This window comes from Gouania willdenowi, chromosome 12 (genome assembly GCF_900634775.1).
Source record: "Gouania willdenowi chromosome 12, fGouWil2.1, whole genome shotgun sequence".
Classification (NCBI taxonomy): domain Eukaryota; kingdom Metazoa; phylum Chordata; class Actinopteri; order Blenniiformes; family Gobiesocidae; genus Gouania; species Gouania willdenowi.
The window spans coordinates 12,391,406-12,405,094 of record NC_041055.1 but is presented as its reverse complement, the minus strand read 5'-3'; the positions used below and the strand labels follow the sequence as shown (position 1 = coordinate 12,405,094).

Genomic DNA, 13,689 nt, shown 5'->3' with positions numbered 1-13,689 from the left:
TTAGTTATGTAAAAATGGATGCTAAAATGTATTTATTTTGAGAATTCACCTCGCCTTAAACCTTCTTTTTGTGTTTAACACTGCAAGTATTGGCCTACAATAATACAGTGGGATGTATGTTACTGTAAAAAATACCTCATCAAACAGATGTAACTGCTATGCAAACTGGCACTAGATTTCAGGTTTGTTACCTCAGTAGCATCTTGCAGGCTCGACAGTTGGTGTTCTTGTCAAAAGTGTGCATTTGGAAGTTGTGCTGATTGGCTGTTGCTCTTTCCGGCTTGATATTAGACCTTGATGGGTGAATTACAGGAATGAAACATAAGATTTAACAAAACATTTAATTAACCACAAACCACATCTTTGAGAAGGGGTGAGTAAATTTTGAAACGTTTACATAAATCTGATACAATAAACAATTGTAATGGAATTGAATGGAATCTAATGTAATAGAACAGCAATTCCATTTTTTTAGATTTAGAGATATGTATTGGATATCCAAAAATTTTTGCATTTAAAACTTACTTACATGGCCATTTCAAACTGCTCCATCCACTTTCTTTTTGTCTCCTCTGTTTTACAAAAGAATTGGAAGCCCTGCTTTCCTTGTAAGTGGATCAAGTAGAAACCATAAGACCACTGAGGGAAAGTGATTGAGGGCATGAAAAAGTAAATGTGAAAAAGATTACAAAAGGTACAACAAAGTTTATTATACCATCAAATAAATGTTTAAATGAAGAAAATCAAAAAATGCATCTTTATAATTAATCTGTGGAAAAAGCTGGAGAATAGGTCACTAAAACCAGCTGATAGATGTACAATAATGGCACAGCACCCCAAAAACCTCACTGCTAAAAATAAGTAGTTTTCAGAAGATTAGGCAAATAAGATATTCACTCGAGCTTACCATTTTTCCACTTGACTGGTATGCATGCAAAAAGAAAGATACCAGAGAAAAACCCAGTTAAACATGCAACCACATGCAGATGTACATGTACATTAATTGCAGATGTAACAATGCTAAAACCAAAATGACTCTTTAAAAGTTGTTGTGTTTTCTAGTATTGCCAAACATAATGCTTGTTTGGCAGTTAATTGCAATATGCACTGTATTATATCAATAGTTGGTTAGCGGATAATAATAATTAGATACAGTATATAGGTAGTCTGTTTGAAAATGTACATTAAAAGAGAATAGAATTATATAAGATTTTTTTTCTTTTACTTTTTTCATGTCTCTGTTGTTCATGGGGTCATCTGATGTTTTATAGGACTGCAGTTCAATAATTTCTTTGAGTTCAAAACTGTAGCCTTTCCTCTTGCAGACAATAACCACCTTATCAAACAGGAATATATATCTACAAACAAAAAAACAAAGAAATTAAATCAGAAAAATAAAGATGGATTTGTTTTTTTGTTTTTTTTTTTAAACTTACCGGTCCTGTTTTGTCCGATTCACAATTGAGCAAACCTTCAGCTCTCCATCTATCTTAGGCCTCCCGTACTCCTGTAGTTTCACCTGGTGCTTGGATAAAAAAATAAACATCTGTGTTTTTTTACAGCTATTATTTATTTAGGGCCAATGTTGTGTCCTGGTTCTTTTTACTGGTGTGACCAAGGTGAGCTATAGTGTGGGGTGGTCATGACATAGCACACCATCAGATGGTCATAATGTTTAATATAAATGTTCAATTCGTCACATTGTCAGATGAACGGTTCAAATCATGAATACATTTCCAAACATCCATTGTAATCTTCAGCAATAAATTATTGGTCCCATGTTCTCCACCACCACAAAAACTAAAGTGAATGTGACAATAAAACAGTAGTAAAATGTAACTACTGCAATTTTTGTTAAACTGCCACCCTGTCTGTGAGAAAATCGAATGATCTTAACATGTTTATTTTACAAATTAGAAATGTTTTCAGACTATTTAGACTATACATTCTCTTTGCGCCAAAAGTGGAATGAAGTCCCTGGTGCAGTATATGCCTCATTCAGGAAAACTTCTCCTATTACTTTGAAAACCATTAAAGATTAGCTAGATGGTGCCTCAATACCAGGGACTGGAACAATACACGACAGCTGTCCTGGAATATTTCAGGTTCTGCACAAACAGCTCATCCAGGTTTATTCCAACAGAAAGCATTGTATGACCAAAAAGGCACAGAGTAGTGTAGTAAAGTGTAGTCGGTATTTCCATGAACCTCACATGATCAACGTGCACGTGGAAAAAAAAGCCTCTGATTGGTTCTTTCTATTCAGACCAAATGGCAATTCTACAATTTCACTTGGCAGAGGGTTTTGTCCAAACCGACATACAACACAAGCAAGAATTTAGACGAGGAGAAACCCTTAGTAAGTGCAACAAGTGCTTCAAGTTTGCTTAGCTGCAGGTGCTGTCATCTAGTGTTTTTTTAAAAACTAGTACAGTGCCCGTCATGAGTAGGTATTCATGCGAGAGCTTAAGTACTGTTGTCAATTATGGCCAAATGAATATGTGTGTAATGGTTGGATGTACAAAGAGGTGTACATAGTCTGTAGTGTTATAAAGGGGTATATTTGCAAGTGCAAAGTAAAATAGCGTGTGTGAATTCCCTGGTTCAATTCTATGGGACATGCGCATGATGAATTGATAAATAAAGTTTGTACCAAAGCGGCGTTCTTTAGAATCTGATAAAATACATAAATTTGTACAAATTCTGTAATGTATGTTTTTGGAGTCATGTGTATTTTTGTATCTTTCTGTTGTGTTTTTGTGCATTTTTGTATAATTTTTGTTTTTTGTAGCCATTGTAGTGTGATTCTCCAGTCATTTTGTGTATTTTTGGACCTTTTTGTTTATTTTTGTGCATTTCTGTTGTCGTTTTGTGTACTTTTTGTATAAATATTGTTTAGTTTTTTGTTTTACTTTAATCATTTAGTATATTATTATAAATACTGTGTGTGTGTGTGTGTGTGTGTGTGTACCCCCATCTCCTTCGTGGGTTATCGCTCACACATGCGTACACGCGCGTCAGCCGCGCTCATGCATGCAATCCGTCACAGGTTATTGAGAGATAAAAAAAAAGAAACCCAGAAGTACTTCGAAAAATACTGAAGTTGCAACTCTCTAAACGACTGTGTGCGTTCAGCATGTACATCATGGCACTCTCACGCGGACGCGCATCAGCCGTATATGGGGGTGTGTGTGTTTACATTATAGCTGCTAGCATCTTAACACATAGAATAATATAAAAAGAAACACTCAATTCATCAAACCAGGAACTGTTTGCGATGATTGTTTTAAGCACCAAAAATAGTACAACTGAAAAGTAGGTACAAACACACTCAGAGATGAGCTTCACTGAATAAACACAGCGGAGATGGAAAAAAATGTTCCACTTAACCTTTCTAGTATAAGAAAATAATAAAACAATAGTCAATATTAACAGCCACTGAATAAGAAAATGCAGAGTAGTGTGTGTGTGTGTGTGTGTGTGTGTGTGTGTGTGTGTGTGTGTGTGTGTGTGTGTGTGTGTGTGTGTGTGTGTGTGTGTGTGTGTGTGTGTGAGAGAGAGCGAGAGAGAGAAAAAAAAGAGAAAAAAAAAATCTGGACGTGCATCCATGGCGGCGTGTGGAGTCCAGTAGCTTCGGTGCAGAAAGGATGCTGGATAAATGGAGAGATCCATAGATGTCGCTCTGGACGCACAGCTCCAATGAGCTCCTGTGTCTTTCTCTCCATGTTTTGACCGTAAAACTCTCGTATTGCATTGATGGCAGGAGTATCAGGTCAGAATCAGCCTATTTTACATGGACTGATCAGACCAAAGTTAAAGGACCTAACGGAGCAGCCACATTAATTTAGGAGGGGAAAATGTTTTAAAGTTGTTTAAAAATTTTTTTTTTTTATTTATTTCCTTTTTTTAGATTATGAAATGTTTGTGCAGCAGACAGAAGTCCATCTGCCTCCAATTGAACTTCCTCAAATGTCAATGTGTGCTTCTGTGCGTCTCATCTCTCTACATTGTATGAGCAAAATGCTCATTTAAATAGGGCTGTCTCCACCACTTCTGCACGCGCACTAATCATTGCTGCAATCTTAGTGAATTCCTCCCAGCAGGTGAAAAAACTGCGTCACCAAAGGATTCAGTGAAGCACCTGGTTTACCACCCTTTATCTCACATTTGAGTGAATCCGCCCCTCATACTAGCACACTTAAACAGCTTTAAGTCAGACACTGACTTTTCATCTGCTTTTAACACAATTCAACCCCACATTTAAAACTGGATCATTTTAACTTAATGTTATTTTGGGCTGGATTTGAGACTTTTTAACAAACAGAACACAGAGAGTCAGAGTGAACGGGATTTTATCGAACAGTGTGCTCTTCCACTGGCTCTCCACAGGGATGTGGGCTGTCACCTCTGCTCTTTATTCTCTTCACAAATACAGTATGTGTCAGAGTATTTTAGAAATCGGTCTATTTTAAAGTATGAAGATGATACAGTGGTCATTAGTCTCCTCCAGTGTAACGAGAACAGCCATGGCCCTATAATTCATGACTTCATCAAATGGTGAAACATTTCAAGTGAACATTTCAAAAACCACAGATATGATTATTGAGTTAGGAAATCAGGCAAACAACAATCATGACGTCAAGACCATCAAGGGATTCAATGTTGAATGTGTGCAATTTTACAAATATCTTGAGACCATTATTGATAACACTCTGAACTTTAAGAAAAACTGTGAAGCTGTTTGTAAGAGGGGGCACGAGCGTCTTCACTGTTTAAGGAAGCTGTCCCACTTCCACGTGGACAAAACTATGCTGACCTTGTTACCATGCCGTTATTGAATCTGTTTTATCTTTTTGTTTGGTGTCACGGTTTGGAGGGTTACCTCTGAAGGACAGAAACAGACTGAGCCAGATAGTAAAGTGGTCTAGTCGACTCAATGGTGAGACTCAGCCGAGTATGGAGTCCCTGTATTCCAGACATTTACAGCGGATCGCTTGCCCCATAACAGCAGATACCCCACACCCTCTGTCTGCAGAGTTCCAGCTCCTTCCGCCCAGTTGAAGGTTCAGGCTCCTAAGGAGCAGATCAAAGCACTACAGGAACAGCTTTGTTCCAGTCGCAGCTGTTTTTTTAATGAAGTTATAGCTTCAGATATTTATTTATTCATAGCAGTTTTATCCTTTCATTGTATTTTACGCTGTTGCTGTAATTATCTTTTAATTGCTCAGTTGGCCCTCTTTCCTTTGGCCCTGGCACCGGTCAGCCTGCAAGTACGATGTTGTGTTGTGGATTGTCTGTTTCTGATAAACCTACAGTGGTTGGGTGTTTAAGGGAAAGATGGTAAGAGGAGGACAGGGCAGTAGTGAGAGGTTTTGTAGTGTGGCCAGAGAAGAATCACCTAATCATGAATGTAGCTAAGACCAACAAGATTGTGATCAACTTCCGGATGAAGAGAGCGGCTCCACAACCACTGGCTGGTTGGCTCCATTATTGGGTGCAAACCAGACACCCTGTAAACTGTGGTAGATAGGTGGAGCCTAAAATAACTTATCACAGATAACCCTGACCATTCTTCAACCACATTTTGCAGGGACAGTGGAGCTCCTTCTTCAGCAGGCTGCTGCAGCTTTGCTGTTACAGGTAACGGGACATGAACTCTTTTCTCCCCTCCCCTTAGCCATCAGGCTGTTTATCAATACACTGTAGACAGACTAGAGTAGGTAGGGATGGACTGCAGGGTCCTGTCTCTCTTTTTCTTGTCAATACTGTTTTGTCACGACCCCTGTTTGTGTGATTTAGTTTTGGTGTGGACCTAATTTATAGATTATTATTTTTTTAATTTTTGAGTTTCTAATTTATTTATTATGCTATTGTGATGAAAAAAATCTGTTTGAGATTAATAAACTATTCACTTGTCTGTCTACCTTCATATGTACCTATGTACCAACTTAAAATATTACTATTTTGTTGACAATACTAATTCAAATTGAAATATTGGATTAAAATATCATCAATTACTTAGAAAGAATCTTTTCTTGTTTTAAAAATATAATCAGAAAATACTTACAAGGTTTTCGATTGAACTTTGGAATTCACAGATTTTTTTCAGTGTTTCGTTGTCCCTTTTGACTTCATTGATGTACATTGCTAAGTCCTAAAATGATAGAGCAAAAAGCTTTAGTTTCTCTTTCTAATCAGGGTATACAAACCTTAGACCACTTTAGCACTATTGCATAATATTTTACCTCAAACAATTAAAGACAGAGAAAAAGATATACAATCTACCTGCATAGCCTCCAGAGACTCCTTGAGTTGCTCTCTTTCAGGTATATCAGTGGAGTGACTCAAAAGTTCCTGTTGAGAGATATGACACAGATGTGGCATTGAGACAGTAGTCAATTAGACTGCATAATGCTCTTTTTAAACTACCCTAATATGATAAACGATTTGAGATTGCAATCTTTCTTTGTTTCATACTGCATCACTAGAGTGAATTTTAAAATATTGTAAAGCAAACTGTCATTCTTCATTGAATATATTTTGTAAAAATTAAGTAGCAATGTAATTGGAAAAAGGAGATTATTTTATCTCAACATTTTATGATAAATTGAAAAAACTGGGGGCAGATGCAGTGTGGATCGAGAAGTAGACCATGGCAGAGGCCTTGGTGATCCAATCCTCAGCTACAGAAGCTAGCACTAGGGCCGTGGAATGTCATCTCTCCTGTGTGGAAGGAGCCTGAGCTGGTGCGCGAGGTTGGGAAGTTCTGACTAGATATAGACAGCTTCACCTTGAGACATAGATAGGCTTTGGAAGCAGTCTACTTGAGAGGGTAAGGACTGTCTTCCACTCTGGAGCTGCAAAGGGTGAGAGACACCAAGCAGGGTGATACTTATTGCAGGGGTTATCTACCTCTGCCTTCGGGTGGGGAAGGGTGGATCCTGACTGTGCAGCTCAGAGTATATATATCTAACCTTCTAGGACTTCTTGGAGGAAGTACTAAAGAGTGCTTCTTCCGGGAATTCTGCTCGGGGACAGTGCCAAAATGAGCAATGGCACTGTTGTTGGCACATCAAAAGGCATGCCATTTACCAATGCGTTGTTGTGCAAAACTGAACCGGCCAAAAAGATTTGACAATTTCTCTCGGGTATACAGCAGCTTTCCCCGAGCTATTCCAAGACAGAGCCAAAGCAGCACTCCATTGGGACACGGGCGCGTGTGCACTATACACTGTTGAACCTATATGTTCCTGCATGGCAGCAGGATTTGCCAGTGGGATTATCAGGTATTCCGTGGAATATCAGTATCAGTAATAATGTGGGCTTTTATTTATTTATTTTTTAAATTTAATTTACACAAGCTCAGACCTGACAGGAGATCTGATTGTAGCTGGCCTTCACGTCAAAATTGATAAATACCAAAGCTTGCATGGATATGGTCCAGGGTTTCTGCAAAAACCAGCCAGTCAGATGTAATGCTTTTTAATGCCATGTTTTTTTTTTATTTTTTATTTATTCAGTTTATTTCCGACATGGTTGCATTCACAGTTTTCTTTTTCTCTGTTTTTTTTTGTACATGCCGAAAAAGGAGACGAGAGAAGCAAGTTGCTTATCCGAGTCCCGTCCCCTATTTTGAACACAGAAAATTTACATCAGAGCTCATCTCTCTGGTCAAACATTCTTTGGTTCTGAACACAATTTCATTTTTTTTCTTTTTTTTGTCCTTTTTTGTGTAGGATTTATTCTCATCTGTAGTCAGTGTTGTCTTCTTTTTTTTTTTAATTCTTCCTCTCTATCGTTGTTCGTGTCGTCCTTCTTCCCCGTAGATTTCATTGTTTGCGAACGTTGTTTGTGTTCCTCCAGTTCAAAAGAAAAGTTCATCTTCTTTCTCATTGATGTGTTGATCTCGTATTCTTGCAAAAATGTCTTCCGAGTTTTTTCTTTATATCTAGCCAAGTTTGCAGCTTGTTTTGTCTCTGCATCAAGGCTATTCCAGCTGGTAATAGCTCTGTTGACAGTGCTGTATTTTCCAATGTTAGATTTAACCCTTTCTTGTATAAACACATTATTATGTCTTAGTTCATAAGCAGTGTGTTTGTATGTGAAACGTTTTTGTATTTGATATGGGAGTGTTTTTAGTGATGCCCTATATGCGAGAATTTGTGTGTTGTAGTGTATTATTTCTTGCAGTTTTAGGTATTTGGCCTTTTCAAATAGTTCATTTGTGTGTGCGTTGTGTCGTGCCTTATATAAAATCCTGATTGCTTTTTTTTGTAGTTTAAATAAAGGTTCAAGATACGTTTTGTAGGTGTTTCCCCAGATTTCTGAGCAGTAATTTGAATGTGACCCAACAAGGGAAGAATAGATTGTCTTCAGTGATTTGGTATGTAGTATTTGTTGTAATTTCCATAGGATGTAGGTGCTTTTAGCAACTTTGTTTTTAACTACTTGTATGTGATTTTTCCAAGTCAGTTTCTCATCTATCCACACTCCTAGTGCTCTATATTCTTTTACTTGTTCAATTATATCCATGTCTAGTTTCAGTCTAATATTTTCTGTTATTTTTTTATTTCCAAAGCTGATGAATTTTGTTTTGCTGACGTTTAGGGCTAGTTTATTTACATTGAGCCATGTTTGAATTTTTGATAGTTCCTCATTCGTCGTTTCTATTAGAGTTTTAATGTCTTTACCTGAGCGTAGGATGGTTGTGTCGTCCGCAAACAGCGTTAGTTTAAGGCAATTTGAGACTTTGAAAATGTCGTTTATACATAGAATGAACAGTTTTGGCCCTAAAATCGAACCCTGTGGCACACCACATTGTATGGTTTGGCATATTGATATGTTTTGTTCAAAGTCCACATATCGTCTCCTATTTCTCATATAACTTTTAACCCAGTTTAGGGCGTTGTGCCTAATGCCGTAGTTTTGAAGTTTTTCTTCCAGAATATCATGGTTTATTGTGTCAAATGCTTTTTTAAGGTCCAAAAAAAAATGCCGAATACAAATAAATTATTTTCTAATGCATCTCTTATATTTTCCGTGGTATCAGTTATAGCCATTGCTGTTGAACGTCCCTTTCTGAACCCATATTGGCCTTCGTGTAATATATTATTCTCTTCTATGAATTTGTCCAGCCTTGTCATGAACAGTTTTTCGAGAATTTTCGATAATTGCGGTAATATTGAAATAGGTCGATAGTTGGTGAAATCTCGTTTGTCTCCACTCTTGTGGAACAGTCTGATTTTTGCGATTTTCATTTGGTCTGGGAAAATACCAATTTTGAATGAGAGATTGCTGATATATGTTAGCGGTGGTGTTATTTCAGCTGTTATGTTCTATATGTTCTCTCCCTTTTGTCTTGTTATTTTTACTGTTACACATTCCATTACTCCTTCCACAGTTGTACTCATCGACTCTAGTATCTCCACTTCATTGTTATCTTTTATGTATAATGCCACCCCACCACCTTGCTTATATCATCTGTTTTAACAGACAAATTTATATCCTTTTATCGTAAAATTCATACCTTTCTCTTCATTTAACCACGTTTCTGACAGTGCTATTATTTCAAACTTGTACAAGGTTGTAATGTAATCCTTAATGTTTTCAAAATTTGCATACATACTACGACAAATGAAATGAATAAGTGACGGACCTTTTTTACTCTTGGTTTCCACACTGAATTCATTGTCCGTAAAGTAAGCACAGTCTGAGTCTTGTTTCCAGTGTTTATATAGATCTGGATCCATGTCCGTGTTTACCATCAGTAATGTTGTTGTTTAGGTGGATCCTTCGTATTTTCCCAAGTCTTCTATCGTTTTGATGAGGATTGGTTTTCTGTTCTCTTCTCCCAGTGGTGTGATATAAATCCTGCAGTTTCTTGTACACGTCCTGAGAATTTATCCTCCTTTTTTTATTTGGCATACCTTCCATGCAATGCTTGCATTTTGTTTCGTCAGGTTTTCATTGATGTACACCTTCGTTCCCTTCAGTTTATTTCCTTGCTTCAGTAGTTGTCCTTTAAATTTCATATTCGTGAAGGTGATTTTTACAGCTCTGTTATCATTACGCTTTGGCAGGAGATGGCAGGAGTTGATGTTGTCACGGTTCAACACAATGTCCTTCGACTCCAAGTAGTTGTTTTTGCTTCCATTTCTGACATAAATTTTTTTACACTGAATCTTTTCTTTTAAAATATTTGATTTTGTGAGCATTTGAGCCATGGGTGTGTTGGATTTGTTTTCAGCCAGTTGATCGAGAGGGGTCCAGTTGCAGCTCCTCTACGCTCAGCTCCTCCACGCTCAGTTCCGGAAGCTAACCCTCCTTATATGGGCTGCTGCACAGCAGCTCTTCCCCTAAAGGTGGCAGTAATGCAACATTTTGGGTGCCAAATGCCGTTAACAACCAAAGAACAAGAAGAAGCTACTCTTCTTCTATTGTCAGATCCACTGCATTTCTGAGAACATGGCAGGTTAAGAGTTTTATTGCGTGAATAGATCAATAAAATTATTAATCCTTGACACTGGCAGTGTTCAGACTGACTATTACTCAGTCCTACACTGTGGCTGTTGTGGCCTTAGGTCATTGATCCCCACCGCTGTACGACTGTACAATAAAACAGTCTGGGGCATTGTACTAAATATACTGTATCTCCTTGCTCTCGCCTGTAAATATGTATATAATCTGTATCCTTTACACCTTTTATATTATTTTTTACATTTATATTTTTTTAATTATATTTCATTTTATATATAGCTTCTGTTATTTTATTGCTTATTTATCTTCATTGCACTATTTTTCGGGTGCTTTTTGGGGGTTTTCTGAGTGTTGCCTTCTTTTGTCTTTTTTACTGCACTTTATCTAATGTGAGCAGCCATGACAGTAGATAATAAAACTATCTATCTACTGTATCTATCTATCTATCTATTAGTTTCTCCAGATGATCTGTCAACTTAAAATACAATAATTACACTAGCACAAAGCATTTTTTAAATTTATAAGGCCAAGCTAACATGGCTTAGTTTTTTTCAAATAGATGAAATGGAAACGCTTTCTATTTTTTATTATGACGATGAATTTAGTCGCAAGGGTTAATTTTAATACCATTAAATTGTAAGAACAGTCGTAATCAAGTGCGTATTTATAATAATGGTTTCACAGTTTACCAGGAAATATAGAAATCTGTAGTTTATTGTTGTATTAGTGTGTCCATTTAAAAAGGATGGCATGGTTGGTCTTATTTAGCGGTTTAGAGGTTTGTCATAATGTAAATTAAAACTTCATGCGATTTAAATGTAGATTTGAAGGTTTTGTGTTGATTGTTAGATAAAAATTATTCTCTGACCAAATCTTATGTTTTTTCTCTTTATGTGTTATTATAGAATTAAAGCAACTTTTTCCAAATTAACCTATTGAACTCACAGATGCTTACTATTTTAAACATTTTTATTTTTCAGATGCATGTTTCAATTTTTGTCAGCAACTTGAAACCTGAGGTGAGCTGCTGCACAACGTGGTGCGAGCATTATCAGTGCTCCATTTGTCCTAAACTGAAGTCACTTAAGCTTTAGAAGTTGGAGAAGCACTTTGATGCACATGTAAAAAAAAATACAATAGCATTTAAAGGTAAAATTAACATGCACGCAGACAGCCTATTATGTAAATGCAACCCTAACCCTAAAATCTGACACCAGATTCTGAAAAACTGAAGCCTCTACTTTTATATATAAAAAAAAAAAGATTGTTACTGGTTCGTTTCATTCTTTTGTAATCAGCTGTTGAATAGAGCAAGTTTTACACAAATCTTCAGTTTCAGAGCAAAAAGCTGAGAAAACAGCCTTTTTTCTAAAAAAAAAAAAAAAACCCTGTCAGTGATTTTAAAGCCAATTTTTTTGCTTTAGTGACAACTCTAACATCTGAACATTGTTTCCTTATATAAAACAAAAAAAAAAACACTGAGACCGGGCTTTTGATGGCAAAATTATTATTATTTATCTATCTGGGTCAGAGTTGAAAGGATTTCTTACTGTATTTTGACGTTCCTCCAAGTTTCTCTCCCGTCAGTCTGTACACACCACACGCAACTTCCTCTTCCTTCCGGACATACAGAGTGTCACTGCTTGCCCCGTTTTTTTAATATCGTTTAATCTCACCATCGCTACACTATCCATGTGTTCCACACATGCTCTGGTCAAGTGTGCGCTGCTGGGAACGTCAACTCTCGTACGTAGCGCCATTTTCTGTCTCGTAAACGCCTTTCCTCCTCTCCCTCTTAGCTCTGCTGAGCACGGATTATCTCTCATCCAAAGGTGCGCTGCTACCTCCTACGTGTCACCTATTATTTTGCTATCTGGCTCACAGGCTGGGGGTATTTTGTACCCCCCTCTCCCCCCTCCCTCCTCCCGACACCCAGCGATGACCCGTTTGGCCCGGTTAGTTGATGGTTTTATCGCACCATTGCAACATTATCAATAATAATAATCCACTCAGGTCCACACATGTTCTGTGTTAGTATGTGGAGCTGTGACCTGCTGGATACGTCACAATATCACTCTGTAGCACCATAATCTCACTCGTTCCTGCTTCTTCCTCCTTTGCTGGGTAGCATCAGTGGCTAATCTCACATCTAAAGGTGTACTGCTGCCATCTTCAGGGCACAGTTGGTCACTACAGCACCCCACAGCTTAGATATTGATGAGGGATCTCCGCAAGGGTGTTTTCTAGTAATCACTGTGAAAAAACGCAAATGACGAGTTATCTCGTCAATGGCACTGAGTGAGTTAAAAGAAAATGCTCCTATTAGTTAAACAAGTTATTTTTGTCCTTGTTCTGTTCTGTGTCTGTAGTAATCACCTTATTTTGCTTCTATTTGTTTTAGATATGATGATATGATGTGGGTCACAGAAGTACACCTCAAGATGTGCAGCCATGCCCAATGCCTACCTACCTCTACTGAACCTATCCCAGCCACTCCTTCTCTTTCCCAACCTGCTTCAACAGCTGCAGCTGCACCAGTTCCCCCCACTCTTTCACCTAAAGTATGGTCTAAAATAGTCAAATATCCTCACTGTAGCCTCTTATTATTCTGAAAGAATGTCCCTACACATATCCTTAAGAAACACACAACACTATCACCTTCAGGAGGAACCCATTAGACTACGCTCCTCTCATCATCAATGGTGACCTGGTGGAGAAAATATCGTCCTTCAGGTTCCTGGGTGTTCAGATCCAGGAGGAGCTCTCCTGGGCCACCATCAAAGCCATCCTCTCTGACCCCTCCCACCCTGCTATACTCATAAGGAGATACAGATCAATCAAAGCTCCACCTTCAGAATGGCAAACAGTTTGTATCCCTGGGCCATGAGAACCCTGAACAAAAAATAATGTGCAATAATCCAAATCAAAGCACAATACACTGAGCCATATTTATTTATCTCATAACTGGTCCATTTATATTTTTATATTGTGTGTATGGTAATGTATATAGTTTGCTGAGTAGTTTTTTAGTATTATATATTTATGTCTTTCCTTTTCCAGTATGTATGTGTTTCATGTCATTCTTGGAGAGCACCTTAATACATACTTGTACATACATTTTTTTCTCCACTGTAGCTGATGCTTGTTTATGTAGAAGAATTGTTGTTGTTTTTCTTACTTTTATATTTTATGAGCACTATGATGTGACTTTTT

The 13,689-nt window shown here is 37.5% G+C and overlaps 1 protein-coding gene across 15 annotated transcripts in view; it reads right to left on the bottom strand.

Annotated features, from left to right (window-relative positions):
• The window catches only part of vav2 (vav 2 guanine nucleotide exchange factor), a 166,636-nt gene that overhangs the window by 84,179 nt on the left and 68,768 nt on the right, over positions 1-13,689 (bottom strand). For 12 of the 15 annotated variants that reach the window (XR_003675304.1, XR_003675305.1, XR_003675307.1 and 9 more), the window contains 7 exons: positions 6,286-6,354; positions 6,068-6,154; positions 1,437-1,525; positions 1,226-1,358; positions 908-922; positions 530-639; positions 192-293 (listed from right to left, as the gene is read on the bottom strand). Coding sequence is in view for 11 of the 15 variants with exons in the window: in XM_028463684.1 (XP_028319485.1) it covers positions 192-293; positions 530-639; positions 908-922; positions 1,226-1,358; positions 1,437-1,525; positions 6,068-6,154; positions 6,286-6,354 (605 nt within the window). In the remaining 4 variants the exon portion in view is untranslated. The remainder of the gene's footprint in view (positions 1-191; positions 294-529; positions 640-907; positions 923-1,225; positions 1,359-1,436; positions 1,526-6,067; positions 6,155-6,285; positions 6,355-13,689) is intronic. The other 3 variants (XM_028463687.1, XM_028463693.1, XM_028463694.1) reach the window with 1 other exon arrangement.